The following is a 16,091-nucleotide window of genomic DNA, read 5'->3' as shown; positions in this document are numbered from 1 at the left end:
ATTGCCACGGTGAGTCTTTCAAGTTAATTCTCACGCAGGAAGTGTGAATTAACTTTTGTGAGGCCTGAGTGGTTTATGAGTTCTCAGTGGAAGTTTTCTTCCTTTCCATCCAGAGCTAACACTGACACAGGCAAATTTCCTTGCTGACTTTCTTTGCAAAGCAGATTCCTTTCCTGGCCTCCCTTCACTAAGGATATATGTAGTCTTTTAGGATCATGGTTTTATGCAGAAGTGTCTCTTCGGAGATTTGACCCCTGACCATATTCAGATCCTACATTTGTTTTCTGTTTCCTCATTGCTGCTAAAAATAGGGCTTTTTGTCGTTACTCACTGACACTGCCCTTGGACAGCCACTGGCTTTAGTCCTCATTCACCTGTCTGGTTCCAGACCTTCCGTTTGCTCTTGGGGCACTTCAGCATTTGGAAAGGGAATAGATCCTGGTGGCTCAGAGTACAGGCTGTTCTGCCAAACTGCTTGACTTAAACCCCAGCTCTGCCATCGATTAGCTGTTTGACCTTGGACAGGTTTCTGAACCTTCCTGGGCTTCTGTTTTCATATCTGTGAAATGGGGATAAGTTGCAACTTCAGTGTTATGAAGACTTAATCCCTTAATATGTACAAAGCACTTCGTACAGGGGCTGGCCCACATGCATTCAATGTATGTTAAACTATTTTTGGCTTCTGAGGATTTCTGTTTCTTGCTATCTCAGCAATGCATTTTAAAAAAGAATATTTTAACCAGCGTTTTCTGTGTAGTGAAAGGAATGTCATGATAACAGGTTTTCCATATTACTGTGATTTTATTATTTTCACACAGCAAAATGGATCTTAAAAAGCAGGTCCCGCATCCCACCCCAACACATTTTTGTAAATGTTCAGGTCACATGTATGTTCACATCTTCCAGCAGAGTATCTAGAAGACCATGGGGGAGCTGAGTATCTGAGTCCATGTGGCTGGTGGGTTTTCAGTTTACTTCTCATGTTCTTTTGTAGGATCGTGTGCACCAGTAGCTTTCTCACTGGTTTTCTGAACTTTAACTCCATGACGTTTGGTTCCACCTTGGCTCGCCGCCTCTCCACGGCCTCCTCGCTCACCAAACCTCCACACTTTGTCCTCACCACTGAGTGGGTTTGGTACTGGAACGATGAATTTGGCTTTTGGCAGGAGTATGGAAGACAAGTAAGTGTCACGGAAAGAGGGTGAGTGTTCCTTCCTGAGGGTCCATGATGGGGGAGCCTTTCCAAACATGGGCACAAGGATTGCTCTGGGGAGCCCTTGACAGAGCCAAAGATCCCCAGGTCCCCTTATGACGCACTTGCTTTGCAGGAATTATGGCAAAATGGGATAATTTAGAGTTCATTTGTATGAGGTTCCATCTTTGAACAATTAGCTATCTGTTCGTTCATCAGGACTGAATGACTTTAGTTGTAGTGAGATCACATTTCGTTAAATGGGGTAGAAAGATGCCTCTCTTACTGTTGAGCAGTAACTCCAGAGCAAGTGCCTGTGTGTGCTGGAGTGTTTGTGTAGCTGTGGAATAAAGCTGAAGGCTTTTCAAAGCTAGCTTTCTGCCTTATCTGTAGCAGCAACTTTACAGAAGGTGGGCAAGTATACGAAAATTGACTGATTTCAGCTGTTGATTTGGTATCTGTGTCGAATAATTGCTGCTGTTAATTATTCAAAGATGTTTGTGGATGAATCAGATTAAAGGGAGCCCCCTGGTTACCTGTAGAGGTATAAGTATAGGGAGGTCACCATTTCAATAGTGACACCTTCTCCCAAATGAAAATTGGGATATGTGGTCTAATAGACATTTGTATTCTTCTGGGTTGTAAGATGCTATAGTAGTAAGGCTTTAGTTTCTCCTGCACTTGGGATATCTTTTTCTCTGGGACTCGGTAATGTGAGCTTCATGGGAGCTTTTGCCACTGGTGTGCCCCCCTGCTGAGGGTGGTGCCTGTACCTGGCAGATCCTCAGGAGTTAGACTGGCCAGTTGAAGGACAGAGGTGTTGCTGCCTATGCCCACTGGCCAGTTGGACACGGTCACTCTCAGGAGATGGCTTGTGCCCTCATTCTTCCCCTCCACTTCTGCCAGTGCCGGCCTTCCCGCTTCACTGCTCTGTCCGTCCTCTTCCCAACCCGTCTCCCTCTCTGAGCGTCCTGGGGGTTCCTTCTGTCTTCCCTGGATTTGTCCAGGGAGGCTCTCCAGCATTGCTCTGGGTTTGGTCAGGAGGGGGGTGCAGAGGCCAAGCCTGGCATTGAGCGGGAGAGATGATGATGAGTGGAGCTCACCCGGAGGCGTCATGGAGGAACACACAGCAGGCAAGAAGCAACTGGCAAATGTGACAGCCGCTCACGTTTTGTTTGGTGATTCGTCCCCCTTCTGGGAGCTGAGTGGGATGATACGGGACCCTGGGTGACTTCAGAAACTGCATTGTCACAACTTTGGGGACAGGGGTCTTTCTCCTCCAAACAACCGAACTCAGGGTTTTCCCTTTTTCTTTTCTAGGCTGCTACTCCTTTATTGCAGTGTAGCCAGAGTGCATAGTTTAGAACATTGAGTATTTAGAATAGCGAGAATCTCTGGGAATAAACTGTGGGTTTTACCAACATACCACACGCTGGTGCATTCAGATGTGCACGTGCGGACTCGGTGACTTTCGGCTGTATGGTCTCATTTTGTACCAACGGCAGGGCCCCTCATAGGGTGACCTGTCCATTCTAGCTCTTCCTTTTCCACACACTTCTGATGTCACCCTATAATTGGATTTCTTTCTTAGTTTTCTGCTAATTGCCAGTTCAAGACAGTTTTCTCTTGATTATCAGAAAAGCTGGGTTCTTTTCTGCCTGAGCTCAGGATATACGCCCAAATTTCAGGTCCAGGTTGCCTCCACCCTGTATTAATTTCCTGGGTCATCATAGCAAAGTACCACAAACTAGGTGGCTTAGAGCAGCAGGGGTTTGTTGTCTCACAGCTCTGGAGGCTGGAAACTGAAATCCAGGTGGCAGCAAGGCCATGTTTTCTCTGAAACCTGTAGGGAATTCTTGCTTGTCTTTTCCTCAGTTCTGGTGGTTTGCTGGTGATCTGTGGTGTTCCTCAGTTGTATTTGCATCACTCTAATCTCTACCTGCTCATCAGTAGCATTCCTCATGTGGCCGTCCTCTTATGAGGACATTGGTCATGTTGGTTAAGGGCCCACCTACTCCAGTATGATCTCATCTTAAATAATTACATCTGCAATGACCCTATTTCCAAATAAGGTCACATTCCGAGGTACTGGGGGTTAAGACTTCAACATGTCTTTTTGGGGGTTACAGTTTAATCCATAACCTAATCTTGTGTATAAATGTGTTACTCTTTTTTGGCCCACTGAGTTTTCCCACGTTGAACCTGCCGTCCCTGAGGTGGTGGGCTCCACGACGCATTACCCCAACCTGTATCCGGGCTGGATTATTCTCAACAGTCTTCTTGTGTCGATTTACCTTTTGCCTTTTCCCCTCTCCTGTGATCTCCTTTGGTTTGATCTAAAAGCTCTACAATTGCCCTCACCCTTTTGTACCCAAACAACCCATCTATCTCTGCTTGAAAGGGAAGACTTCCATTTATTCCTCCACTTGCCAGAATCTTACTTCTGTTCATCTGGTCACCATTCATGGAACGCCTGCAGGAGGTGGGACCCGGTTCAGCACAGCCGTCACCAGCCATAGCCACTGGCAAAGGGCCCAGGTGCCAAATCCTGTGGCATTGCCAGTCTCCACCCAGCTTGTTGCCCACTCCCTCCTTCCTTTCCTTTCTTTCTTTAATTAGATTAAATTAATTATTCAGTTACTTATTGTTTTCTAATATTACATGAGTTTCATGTGTGCAACGATGTATCTTGACTTCTACATACACTGCAGCGTGCTCACCACCAAAGGTTTATTTTCCATCTGTCACCGGTTGGCCTCCTTTACCCATTTCACCCTCTCCTCACCTCCCCTTTGTTTCCCCTTTGGTAACACCAGTCTGTCTGTGTATCTGTGTGCTTGCTTTTGTTTTGTTTGATTTGTTTATTTAAAATTTTAAAAGTTCTTATTTATTTTATTGAAAAAATGTTTCATATGTCACATTTGAGCCTCACTCTCCTTTTTTGCTCCTCCTCTGTCTCCTTCATGGGCTTCTTTTTTCTACTTTTCTTTGTGAATGTTGGCGTTTCCCGGGGTCTAGCCTGAACCCCAGCTCTTCTGACATTGGTGGCCACCTTGAGTGATGTCTGCATCTCTGTCTGTAGACCAGATTCCTCTCCAAACTTCAGACTTGTATGCCCAGGTATCTGCCTCTATTTCTGTGGCACCTTTGCTTTTTGTTCCAGGCACTGTGCTAAGGGCTCTCTGTGCCTTATTTTAATCATTTTTCCAGGTCTTTGAGGATGGGATGGTCCTATTGTATAATGACATGAGTATGATTTAAATTCTGTTGTTATTCCTGTCATAGAGTTGAGATCATTGAGGTTCAGAGAGGTTCCAATAACGTGCTGAGGTTATAGAGGAAGCAGATTCGAGAGCCAGAATTCAAACTCAAGTCCATTCCAAAATCTTTGATATCATGTAGGTAATGGGAAAGAGGATGAGGGATCAAAATGGATAATTGAAAAAATAGAGCTCTCCAAGAGACCAGAAAAAGACAACAGCAAGGAGAACTGAACTCTGATTAAAGGGTGGTGGGAACAAGGGACAGAGGAGGTAGCGTCGCTCAGGCCCTCAGTGAAGCAGCATTTGAGAATTCACCATTGATGTTTCACCTTCCTTTGAAGGGTTGTATCATCCGTCATGAGTAATTGAATGCCCTCTCTCTCATCGCTCCCATGCATTGTCCGGGTTAGCGGGGTCCTCGTGTATGGGCTTCTGTTTCCTGAGCAGCTTTCAGGAGGTAGTTGCGTCGGCTCCTTTCCTGTGCCTCCCTCTCCTGCCACCGCACCGTGCCCGGCTCCTCTCCTCTGCCTCCCCCAGGACACAAACAACCACCGTGGGCACATTTGTGGGTGGTGCAGACGGCCCCCAGCGTCTGTCTTCTTCTTGCCTTCACCTCGTATCTGGCTTTGCCTTCACAGGGCGTGGAGCACCCCGTGACCAGCGTCAGCAACAGCGATGTGGAGAAGGCCTACCTGGCGTACTGTGCCGCAGGGTCTGACCCCCAGGCTGCCACTCTGAAGTTCCAGGCAGGAAAGCACACATACGAATTAGACTTCAAAGGTACTTCCTGGAGTTCCCTGGTGGCCTAGTGGTTAGGATTCCGAGCTTGCACTGCCGTGGCCTGGGTTCAATCCCTGGTTGGGGAACTGAGATCCCGCCAGCTGCGTGGTGTGGCCAAAAGAAAAAAGGTACTTCCTGACCCTCTGCACTCACCCAGCAGGACCTGGTCATCTGCTGGCTTTGCCTTTTCCATTTTAACCCTGGAGAAAGTCCGCACACACATTGAGAGCCAGGAAAGAGAAGGATGGGGTGGTCCCTGCTCCTGAAGCGCTGCCAGACTGGAAGGGGGCATAGAGGCCCGCCAGAGGGATGGGTGGGGAGCTGCCTGGGGGGTGATAGGAGGGGACAGGAGCCCTCCTTGTGGAGGACAAGCAGCATCAGCCTGTGGGCAGTGGCGGTTGTCCTGTAGGCCATGGGCGTCCCTGTGTCCAGGTCGCTGACACGTGTCATAGTGGTTCTGCTGTGCAGCTCTGCTTTCTGTAGACACCTTCAGCATAGATGGCCGGCCGGCTAAACACGTGGTAGGCACACACTTCAACTAAAAGTTGTTGGGAAGCAGATTTTCAGATGCTCTGCTCGTGGTATCCTGAGTCTGGGCCTTGGCTTGTTCTGGTTGCCTTGACAGACAGGCAGATAGACAGAAACAGACCAAACGCCCTTTGGTCAGGCCTTCCAGTGGCTTATTTGTGACTTTTTTTTTTTTTAAGTTTCAGGTTTTTTGTGGCTTCTCTCAAGCCATTTTCACAGAGATTTATCAGTCCATCCCTGTTCAGTTCAGTTTTGCCTTTAAATTCACATTTTAAACTCTGAATCCCTCTGAGTTTTCATCATTTTTCAAGAAAATTAAGTGGGCCTTCCTTTAAGCATAGTTTATTATTTTCTTTATTTTTGTGGACCTTCTGTTTGGAGGGCAGCAAAGTGTTTTTGGTGAATTATCCTAAATCCACTCTGTCTGCTTGCTTTTAGCCAGTTGGTTTTGCTTGTGGTTTGTAGCACTTGTGGTTTTACTTAAAGTAGAATTGCTGCCCTCTCAATGTGCCTGTACAGAGAGCCTAAAAGTTTCTTCTACGCTACAGCGAGAACTGCTTACAGTCTGCAGTGTCAGCTGGGGAACACAAGTCATATGTGAGGTGGTTTGCAATCCACAGTCTGATAAACTCAAGTGCATTAAAGGGGATGGTGAGAAATGTATGAAATAATAAGTCAGGACAGGCCTGAAGAACAAGTCTATACACCTAGTACCCATCTGACTGCTGCTGACCATAGTTTGAAGTATTTCTTTAAAGTATCTGGACTATATCAAAACAGATCAAACAGAAATGTCAGATGTAGCCTTTATCATTCTCAACATAGGCAGCAGCCCCAGGGGACAGAACAGTTAAGATGAGGGTGGGGAAGAGCACACACATTGAGTTCACTGCAGACTGCAAGAAAAAGCATGTTTGCTGCAGACTCACTCAAGCTCACTTGGGTGGACACAATTCTTTTGTTTGTTGGTTGGTACATAACAGTAGCCACAGAAGTACTTTGAGGTGAGTTAACTTCTCCCTTCATAACCTGACTGCTAGGTAGAGTGAAAGCAAGTCTCAGACCACAACCTGCCACTCACATTTATTAACTAAATATTTATGAGGAAGCAGGGACGTTTAAGAAACACGCACAACTGACTCATTCTGTAGGATCAGGGAAGACTTGGCTCTGCCTTTTAGACTCCTGTCGTGAAACAGTCGCTCAAGGCAAATGCCAGGACTCCAGAGGCAGAATTCTGACGTCTGTTAGCTGGTATCAGTTGGGCAGAATCCCCAAGATCAGGGCTTGTTTAGGGACTTCGCCTAGTGTATCCTCTTTGAGGGCAAATTAGGGAGAAGGCCTCATATTTACCCTGTCTAGGGGACGGTGGGGAATGGGTCTCACATATATTTATCCAGTTCACTTATCTTGAATACCTTTTCATTTCACCAGTAAAAGCTCATTTCGGGTTCATTGCAGTGTTAGTCAACAAAAAGCCCGTTTAAGCTAATTAGCAGAGTATTGGTGGGAGGTTGAGTGATGGGTAACTGAAGGGGTTGTGGTAGCCATCTCTGGATTATATGGGCTCCCGATTAGAATGTGGGGACCCCCCAGGAGTGCCCATCGTGATGACCGTGTGGGCTGTGGCATAAGGGACACAGTGTCGCCTAGGTGATCACTGGGTGTATGCTGAAATGCAGTAGGGTGAGTTAGTTTTTCAAGTGAAAGAAAATTGTTTGTACTCTACTGCAGAAAATAAGACTTGACAGAGTTCTCCTGGTGGGTCGGGACATGTAGTCTAACTTAGAGGTATTGTGATTTTTCAACATGAACGATAGTTCCCCTGTCCCCCCACTGCTGCCCTCAGGAGGAATCTGAGAATCTTGGGCATGGGGCAAGGATTTCATTTATTAAAGACAGTCCAGTTTTTAAAAAGTTGAGAAGTATTTCTGTAGGGTAAGTTTAGTCAAAGTAAGAAAAAAAACTCATAAGAGTAAAATTATTATATTAACTCTAAATTCCACTGGCTCAAGATGGGGTAAATCGGTCTCAGGCTGGGCTGAAGCTTTTTTATATCCAAGCTGGGAAAAATTGCTGAGCAAAATAATAGTTTAAACAAGATTGGAAGGAACAATTTAAAAGCACTCATGTATAATTGATATGTCAATTACTAATCATTCATCTAGTCATTAAACCCAGTCTCCTACAGGTACCTGTTTTCTTTTTGAATATTTGAAATGTGTAAAATTGCCTTATTTTTTTAACAGACTGATTGTGAGCTTTACATTTGGATTAGCTTTCCAACCCATTTAATTTGTGTTTATAAAACATTGCTATCCCATATGTGTATATGTGTGTGTTTGTTTGTTTTTCCCAGACTTCGTTCAGAAAAACCTGGTCTATGGCACAGTTAGAAACGTTTGCCGGAGACCCAAATTCGTATCTCCCCAGGATGTGAAGCTGAAGCAAACCTGGTAGGTGGCATTTGGGGAACTTGTGTGTGTATCAGTTGTTGTGTGCTCTGCTGCAGGTACAGAACCTACTCAGACTAGCTACAGCATTAAGAGGGTTAGCTGGCTTGCAGACTTATGCCCTGGCACTCTCTGTCTCTGTTTCCTGTACCTGGCCCTCCTCTGAGTGTATTTGTACTTTCCTTCACTTAATACCAAAGTGCTGCTGTTCATTTGAGTGATCTGTAAGAAGGTTGAGGCTTCATGAAACAGAAAAATCAGTGTATATTTACCACATTCAAATGAAAACATAGTAGCATATATTATAAAGCTATAAAATACAACATAAATTTATAAAAAGTAAATGTTTGGTGTATAATCATTTTAATGATGATGCAGATGCAGTTAACAAAGCATTAAATGATAAGCCAAACACAACATAAAATAAAGGAAAAAGACACCAGAAAAATCACTTAATTAGATGTTTTATCTTTAAGTTTGCCAGTGATGTTACTGAGACATCAGGTATTCTTGTGCAGATCTTTCCAGAAGCCAAAAAGTTCTTTCTTAGTTTAGACTAACTTAGAGAATGGTGAGGAAATAGTAATAATCTAACTCCTGATATTTTCTGTTTCCATCTTCAAGTGATTATATCTTTTGTTTTATAACTTGCAGGAAATCTTTTTAAACAGCCCTTGGGGTTTTTCTGTTCATTTGTGTGTATGTTTGTTAGTCAGGTTTTTTCCTCTGGTAGCAAACTGTGGTTTTTGTTTCTAACAAAGGGTTTTAAGTTCCTCTTTTTCCTCCAGTTGTGTCATGTATGAATGGCAATTCCAGTGTAGAGTCACCTGTAGCAGTTTGACTACTGACATGCGTATTCTACTAGTTGGAAAGGCTTTGAAACAAGAGAAAGGATTATCCTTGTGGGTAGAGGCTTTGTGACATGTAACTATAGGGCTGCTTGTTGTGATCTGCTAGCCACTCTAGACTTGAAGCCAGCTCATCAGCTGGTCTTTTCAAGTGAATAATTGAGTCACAGACCTGAATTTTTGTAAATGTTGAAATACACCAAAAATTACACCAATAAAACCCCATTATTTTAGTACTTGGATATCATGGAATACCAAAAACAGGTGCTGCAGGCACTAATTGGCCAACTTCATCCCCAGGGTGGGATCCCTTATGTCACAGGCTGCCAGAAGCCACAAGGGTAGTGCCTGGCCTTCTGTGCATTTAGGAGCAGGCAGGGCCCTCCTGCAGCTGATGGGCAAATCTGTGAACTTTGCAAACTGATCAGACCCCTCTGAATCAGTAGTTTTAGACTTGAGGCAAGTGTGCTAGGATTGGAGCTGGGGGAGGGGTCAGTTCTCTCCAATCCCCACGGCCACTTACTGGGGGAGGGTGGCCTGGATGGTGAGAGATACCATGGTGCCCATTAGTCTGGGTGTGTGACAGCAAGCCGGGACTGTAGCCAGAGCTGTAGCCAGCGCTGCTGTTAGCGGACTGCACCTTCCATCAGCCGGAGAAATCTGGCTCGTTTCTGTTTCACAGAGAACTTACAGTGTTTCTGTTTCTTCTTTTAAGATTTCACAGATGGACTTCAGTGGTTGTGTTTGTGGAGCATGGCAGGGTCATTTAAAGAAGCTAGAGGGAAAAGGTATTATCAATCCAAGCAAATAGAGTACCTGTGAGTCTAACAAAGTAGCCTCCTGGGGTTTCCGCTCCCTGTTTCCTTCGAAGCCAAGCGTGCCTTCCTTCCTCCCTTTCTTATTAAAATTTATTTTTGGCTATGTGTAAAACATGATTTAAAAGTCAAAACTATATGAAAAGGTACACTCAGCAGTCAGTATTCTCACTGTTATCTCCACACTGTTCCTATGATGGGCAAACATTTTCATCAGTTTCTGGTTTATCTTTCTGTGTTTATTTTTGCAAAAATGAGCAAATGCATATACATAAAAGTATCTTATTTTCTTTTCTTGCATAAAAGGTAACATTCTATATATACTATTCTGTACCTTTTGTTTTTCGCTTAAAAATAGATCATTACTAGATTTGTTGTGATCATTTCACAGTATATACAAATATTGAAAAAAAAATTACTCCCTTTCAGTTCATTGAAGTCTTCTAAATTCTGTTTCTGTCTTCACAGTTCTCCATCATTTGCATACCATAGTTTAATCTGTCCCCTTTCGAGGGATGTTTTGCCCTTTTTCAGTGTTTTGCTGTTACAAGTATGATACCACAAAGGATGTCTGGTGTATATGCTATTTCATATTTGTGGAGGTGGGTCCTCAGGTTAGAGTCCTAGAAGGTAAATGCAAGTTCCTCTTTGTGGGGTGGAACCGTTAATGCACTCACCCCAGAATGTGTGAGGTGCCTGCTTCCCTCCCCCTTGCCAACAGAGGGAGTCATCAAGCTCTTGGATTTTCGCTGTTCTCATAGGTGGGAAAGGGTGTTTCAGTGTATTTAATGTATTTTCTCTTATAAATGAGGTTTAATATTTTTTCCTACATGTAAGGGCCATTTGCCTTTCTTTTTCAGTGGACTGTTTGTCGTTTTGTCCATTCTTCTCTCAACATTTTGGTATTTTTCTTAAACATTAAGAGTCTTCTATCTAATGGGGAGATCAGCCCTCGGTTTGTTATATAAATTGCAGTGTGTTTTCTTCGTTTGTTGTTTGCCTTTTGGCTTTGTCTATGAAGTATTTTACCATGCAGAAATATTTATTATTTAGTTAGTTAAATTTTGTTTCAGTCTCTCCTGTGAATTGCTTCTGGATTTAGTTTTGGTTAACTATGAGTCATCCTACTTCTGGACGTCATGTTTTAGTCTCTCCCTATCCAGAGCCTACCCTAGATGCAGTTTAGAAAAACTTACCTGTCTCCTTTCTGAGACTGGATCTCTTTTGTTGTCACTCTACTTAGTTGTCAGGGGACCATGGCAGACACCACATGTCAGAAACAAGAGTGGTTATTTTGGTTAAATTCAGAGTAAGATACGAGGGATTCAGGATCTCCCTGCTATGTCACACACATTGGTGCAGTGAAGTGCGTCGTGCTTCCCTCTAACTTGTGTGACAGTAGCTGGTGGTCATGACTCCAGCAAGCAAGTCTGCTTGGGCCTCTGTGACCACCTGGGACTCTTGTGTGGGTCACTTGTAGTTATTTTCTCTTGAAACATTGAAGATATCACTCCACTGTGCTTTGGTTTCCATTGCTGCTTTTGAGAAATCAGCTGTTGGTCTAACTGATGCTTTCTTCCAGAATCACTTTTTTTCCCCTTCTGGCTGCTTTTAAGATTTTCTGTTTGTCTTTGTATTATGCACTCTCACTGTGATGTGTCTGGGTATGTGTTTTTATTTGTCCTGTTTGAGATCCTTTCTGCTTCTTAAGTCTGTAGGTTGGTTTGTCTCATTAGTTCTATTTGAAAATTGCCTCCATGCTGTTCTAGCTACTCTCTTTTTGGAGATTCAGTTTGGCTCTGACCAGGTTCAGGCCTTTTCACTCTGCTCTCCATGTCTTGGCTTCTTCCCTGCCTTGTTTGTCTCCTTCCTGCTCTGCGCCACATTCTGAATAATTTCACTGCCCCTACCTTTCAGCTCGCTCACCCTCTCTTTAGGTCATCTCATCTGCTAGTAAGCCTGTCCATTGAACTTCTTCTTCAGGGATTGTATTTTCATTTCTACAAGTTCTGTTTGTTTTTCTTCTTTTCAGACCCTCCAGGTCTTTTTAACAGTTTTCTGTTCCTTGCATATGATTTTTTTAAATAGATATTTATTGGAATATAATTGCTTCACAATACTGTGTTAGTTTCTGTTGTACAATGAAGTGAATCAGTCATAATGCATACATATGTCCCCATAGCCCCTCCCTATTGAGGCTCCCTCCCACCCTCCCTATCCCATGTCCCTAGGTCATCGCAAAGCACCGAGCTGCTCTCCCTGTGCTGTGCTGCTGCTTCCCACTAGCTAATATTTTACATTCGGTAGTGTACGTATATTGATGCTACTCTCACTTCACCCCAGCTTCCCCCTCCTCCCCCATGTCCTCAAGTCCATTCTCTATGTCTACGTCTTTATTCCTGCCCTGCCACTAGATTCATCAGTACCATTCTTTTTTTTTTTTTAGATTCCATATATATGTGTTAACATACAGTATTTGTTTTTCTTTTTCTGACTTACTTCACCTTGCATATGTTTTAAAGTTTGTCTTTTATTTCTTTAAACATAGAAAGAATAGTTGTTTTATAATCTGCCTGGTAATTTCAGCATCTTCAGTCTTCATGGGTCTGTTTCTGGTTGATTCTTGCTTGTGGGACCTTTTCTTTAGTTATTTTTAAACTGTGCCATTTTCCTAGGAAAGTTATTTGTGGGAGTTCTTTGAGGTTTAGGATGAAGGTATACGTCTCATGCCAGCAGAAACAGAAGGTAAATCTGTTGTAGGAAGAACAGCATTCTGAAACTGAATAGGAATGATTTGGAGTTAGAGTTTCACAGTCCTTATTTCTAAATCCTTTGGGCCATCTGTTTTTTAGAAATGGGTTTTTATTTCATTTTTAGAAAGAGCATGTGCTGCTTTGTATTATGTGACGTATGCAATTAAACATGCTAATATTTTTTGCAGTAAAAATATGCATAGTCACTTTAAGAAGGAAATATATATAGACCACAAGTAGCCTCTTAGCAGTTCAAGTCAAATTTCTACTGCCAAATGAATTTTGACATCAATTTTATGTTTTAAAAACTGTTTTATTTGCCAATTATACGTCATTGAGGCTGTTTTTTTAAATTAATTTGTTTTTTATTGGAGTATAGTTGATTTACAAGGTTGTGTTAGTTTCATTGAGGCTGTTGGGTTTTTAAAATTTTTTTATCATTGTGTTCTGAATTCACAGCATTTTTAATTTATTTTTTATTTAATTTATTTTTGGCTGCATTGGGTCTTCGCTGTGCGCAGGCTTTCTCTAGTTGTGGCAAGCAGGACTACTCTTTGTTGAGGTGCACAGGCTTCTCATTGTTCTGGCTTCTCTTGTCGTGGAGCACGGGCTCTAGGCACACAGGCGTCAGTAGTTGTGGCATGCAGGCTCAGTAGTTGTGGTGCGCGGGCTTCAGTAGTTGTGGCTCTTGGGCTCTAGAATGCAGGCTCAGTAGTTCTGGCGCACGGGCTTAGTTGCTCTGCGGCATGTGCGATCTTTCCGGACCAGGGCTCGAACCCATGTCCCCTGCATTGGCAGGCGGATTCTTAACCACTGTGTCACCAGGGAAGTCCCATTGAGGCTGTTTTAATGAAAGTTTCAGGGCTCTTTGAATTTCAGAATCATGGATGAGGGTTTGGGTGTGCTGCTTCAGTCATATGCTCAGTCCCTTATGTGTTGGAGTTGGGATGCAGGTGAGAAATGGATCCCTCTTGCCTGATTGGTTTTGGGTTTGGTTTTGGTTTTGACCACATCGGCAAAGATGGAAGTGCTGTTACGTTGTGGAGAGTGTGGTTATGTGCTTCCTCGCCTCCTCCCTGCTTTTACAGAACCATATGCTGACGCTCAAGACTGATGGCCTCGGCTGCTGGAGGCACCTCTGGGAAACCTACTTATGTCTAAGAACAAACTAAGTGTTTCTCTTTACATTTTGTAACAGCGTCAATTCCCAAGGCCTAAAGAGTATCCCTGAGCATTGGGACCACTTGGCCCTGTCGGACACCGGCTTTAAGGTATGAGACTGGCACTGCCCCAGGCTGGGGAGGAGGTGTCCTTAGACACAGGTGAGTGTGAGTGGACCACGCTGTGTCCTCCGCCTCTGAGAGGTGCGTGCGAGGTTTGGTTTCTTTCAGATCTTGGGGATTTTACGGCTAGATGACTACCCAGGAGGTGGCCATGGCTCGAGGGGAGAGGATGTATGGTGGAGGGAGGATGACGAACTGGAAATTTTCTAGGAAGGGCATAAATAAGGAGCTTAAGAGCTGCTTAGCTAATAAAAGTTTTACTAAGCAAGGAAAGGGAAAGAAGCCAGCAGAAGGTGTGGTGTGATGAGGACCATCTAGAAGGGGAGTTGCTGTTGGGAGGTGCTAGGAACTTACTAGAAGATGAGAGAAGGACAGTCTATTCAGCGAGTTGCAGTGGGTGCCACGCTGAGTTGAGTAGAGAGCTTAGGCCGGTGTCCGATGACGCCCCATGTACATGGAGCACCCTGACTGGCCTCTGACCTGGCAAGCACTGTGCAGACTGGTTTTTCCAACATGTGCCTGGGAGTCGCACAAACACACCCAGACACCAGCAGCCCTGGCAGGACGTGTGGAGGGCTGGGCAACTTTCAGACACAGTACTCGGCCATCAGGGGACCAGGCGACTGTATTTCAGGGATCAAGGAAGGTGTCACCGGGTCCACACCTAATGATGGCTGGCGCTTACACCGGCAGAGGGTGGGGAAGGACACGCCAGTTGATGGGAACTGGCTGGGGAAGGAACCCAAGTCAGGACACGGAGTGTCTCGGGTGGCGGGCGTGCATAGGCGGGGGCTGGGGGACAGGAGATGAAGGTCAGGGCCGAGCTGTGGAGTGTCCTGGTCAGGGGGCCGAGCCGCGGGCCATGATAGGTGCGGAAGTCCTTGCCAGGCTCCATGCTGGGAGGGCAGGGCTTGAGGGAGAGGGTTTGGTGGCATCTAGTGAGATGGGAGCAAGGAAACCAAAGTCAGATTTTGGGTTGCAGAGACCCATGGATGTTTACACAGAGTCCTGACCATTTAGGGTCTTTGCGGGGCGAGGTGGTTATTATACAGCTGCACTCGGTGGGGGAGGACGGTGATCCCGGGTCAGGCTGTCACTGGGCCAAGCCCCGTGGAGCCAGGAACAGGGAGGCTGCTTGGGGTCCAGGCTGCAAGGGCAGGGATTTGTGGCTTGTCACTCTGTGAGACAGTTGGGGGCTCTGAGTCAGGGGCCCCTCTGGGCTCATCAGGAGTGTTGCTTCCCAGAGCCAGACGCTAAGGGAAGGGCGGGCTCAGCTGGGAGGGCGGGGCGCCCGCGGGTCTTGCTGAGCTCCTGGGCTGCTGTGTGCTGTCTGCCGGCCTGGCCTCTCGCTCAGTGCTCGCTGTGTGTGGGGCTCACGCAGCATTGCTGCCTGTGGCAGGGTTTGCCCCCTCTCTGCCAGATGTGTGTGTGCCACATCTGTTGGCACCAGCTCCGTGGTCTTGTCGACTCTGTAGTCGGCCCTGTGTGGGGTCAGAAGAAGAGCAGCGGTGTGCTGGGGGCAGCCAGGGTGGTACTCACATAGCATTGCCTGCCTGTCGTTTAGGCTGGCTTCACAGTGGAGAGGAGAGAAGTGACCACAAATAGCGTGCATCCGGAGCCTGCAGAGACTGCCCCTTGAAGTAAAGGGGAGCGTGGTAGACGCCGTCTGGGTTTGCCTGTGGTTCTGGCATTTCATGAGCAGCCTTGGGAAGAGATGTATATTCTACACTTTGATGATAACAGAGTAAAAATATTTGCCCCTTACAGAGGATCACCCTCCCTTCGTCCTCAGAGGAGTTTCGAAAGATCTGGAAACTCTTCACCCATACGATGCCTCTCTATTACGTTCAGAAGATTGAGCGGGTCCAGAATGTGGCCCTTTGGGAAGTCTACCAGTGGTGCGTTGGGGGCTCGCTCTTGGTGGGCTGGTGCCTCTGTCCCCTCAGCCAGCTGCTTACCAGACATGCCCCAGGCTGCAGGGACAATCCGAGAAAGCAGCTTCTGTTTGTCCAGTGCTGCTGGGATCAGGAGCTGTTTCCCTCTCCTGTCCACCTCCTCATCCGTACAAGCTCAGTGCTGGCATGTTCTTCCAGGGAGATGGGAGGCTGCGGCTTCCCTAGAGACAGAGCTGGCTCCTGCACTAGTGCCCTCGGCCTCCCTGAAGACCAACAGGGGA

At 45.6% G+C, this 16,091-nt stretch overlaps 1 protein-coding gene across 6 annotated transcripts in view; it reads left to right on the top strand.

Moving 5' to 3' along the window:
- Positions 1 to 16,091, top strand: part of PARP12 (poly(ADP-ribose) polymerase family member 12) — a 50,667-nt gene that overhangs the window by 25,134 nt on the left and 9,442 nt on the right. For all 6 annotated transcript variants that reach the window (XR_010945654.1, XR_010945652.1, XR_010945653.1 and 3 more), the window contains exons 6-10: positions 995 to 1,181; positions 5,094 to 5,235; positions 8,123 to 8,219; positions 13,831 to 13,903; positions 15,683 to 15,813. Coding sequence is in view for 3 of the 6 variants with exons in the window: in XM_067747183.1 (XP_067603284.1) it covers positions 995 to 1,181; positions 5,094 to 5,235; positions 8,123 to 8,219; positions 13,831 to 13,903; positions 15,683 to 15,813 (630 nt within the window). In the remaining 3 variants the exon portion in view is untranslated. The remainder of the gene's footprint in view (positions 1 to 994; positions 1,182 to 5,093; positions 5,236 to 8,122; positions 8,220 to 13,830; positions 13,904 to 15,682; positions 15,814 to 16,091) is intronic.

This window comes from Pseudorca crassidens, chromosome 8 (assembly GCF_039906515.1).
Source record: "Pseudorca crassidens isolate mPseCra1 chromosome 8, mPseCra1.hap1, whole genome shotgun sequence".
NCBI classification, from domain to species: Eukaryota; Metazoa; Chordata; class Mammalia; order Artiodactyla; family Delphinidae; genus Pseudorca; species Pseudorca crassidens.
Note: the sequence above shows the minus strand (reverse complement) of the source record. Positions and strands in the feature narration are given on the sequence as shown.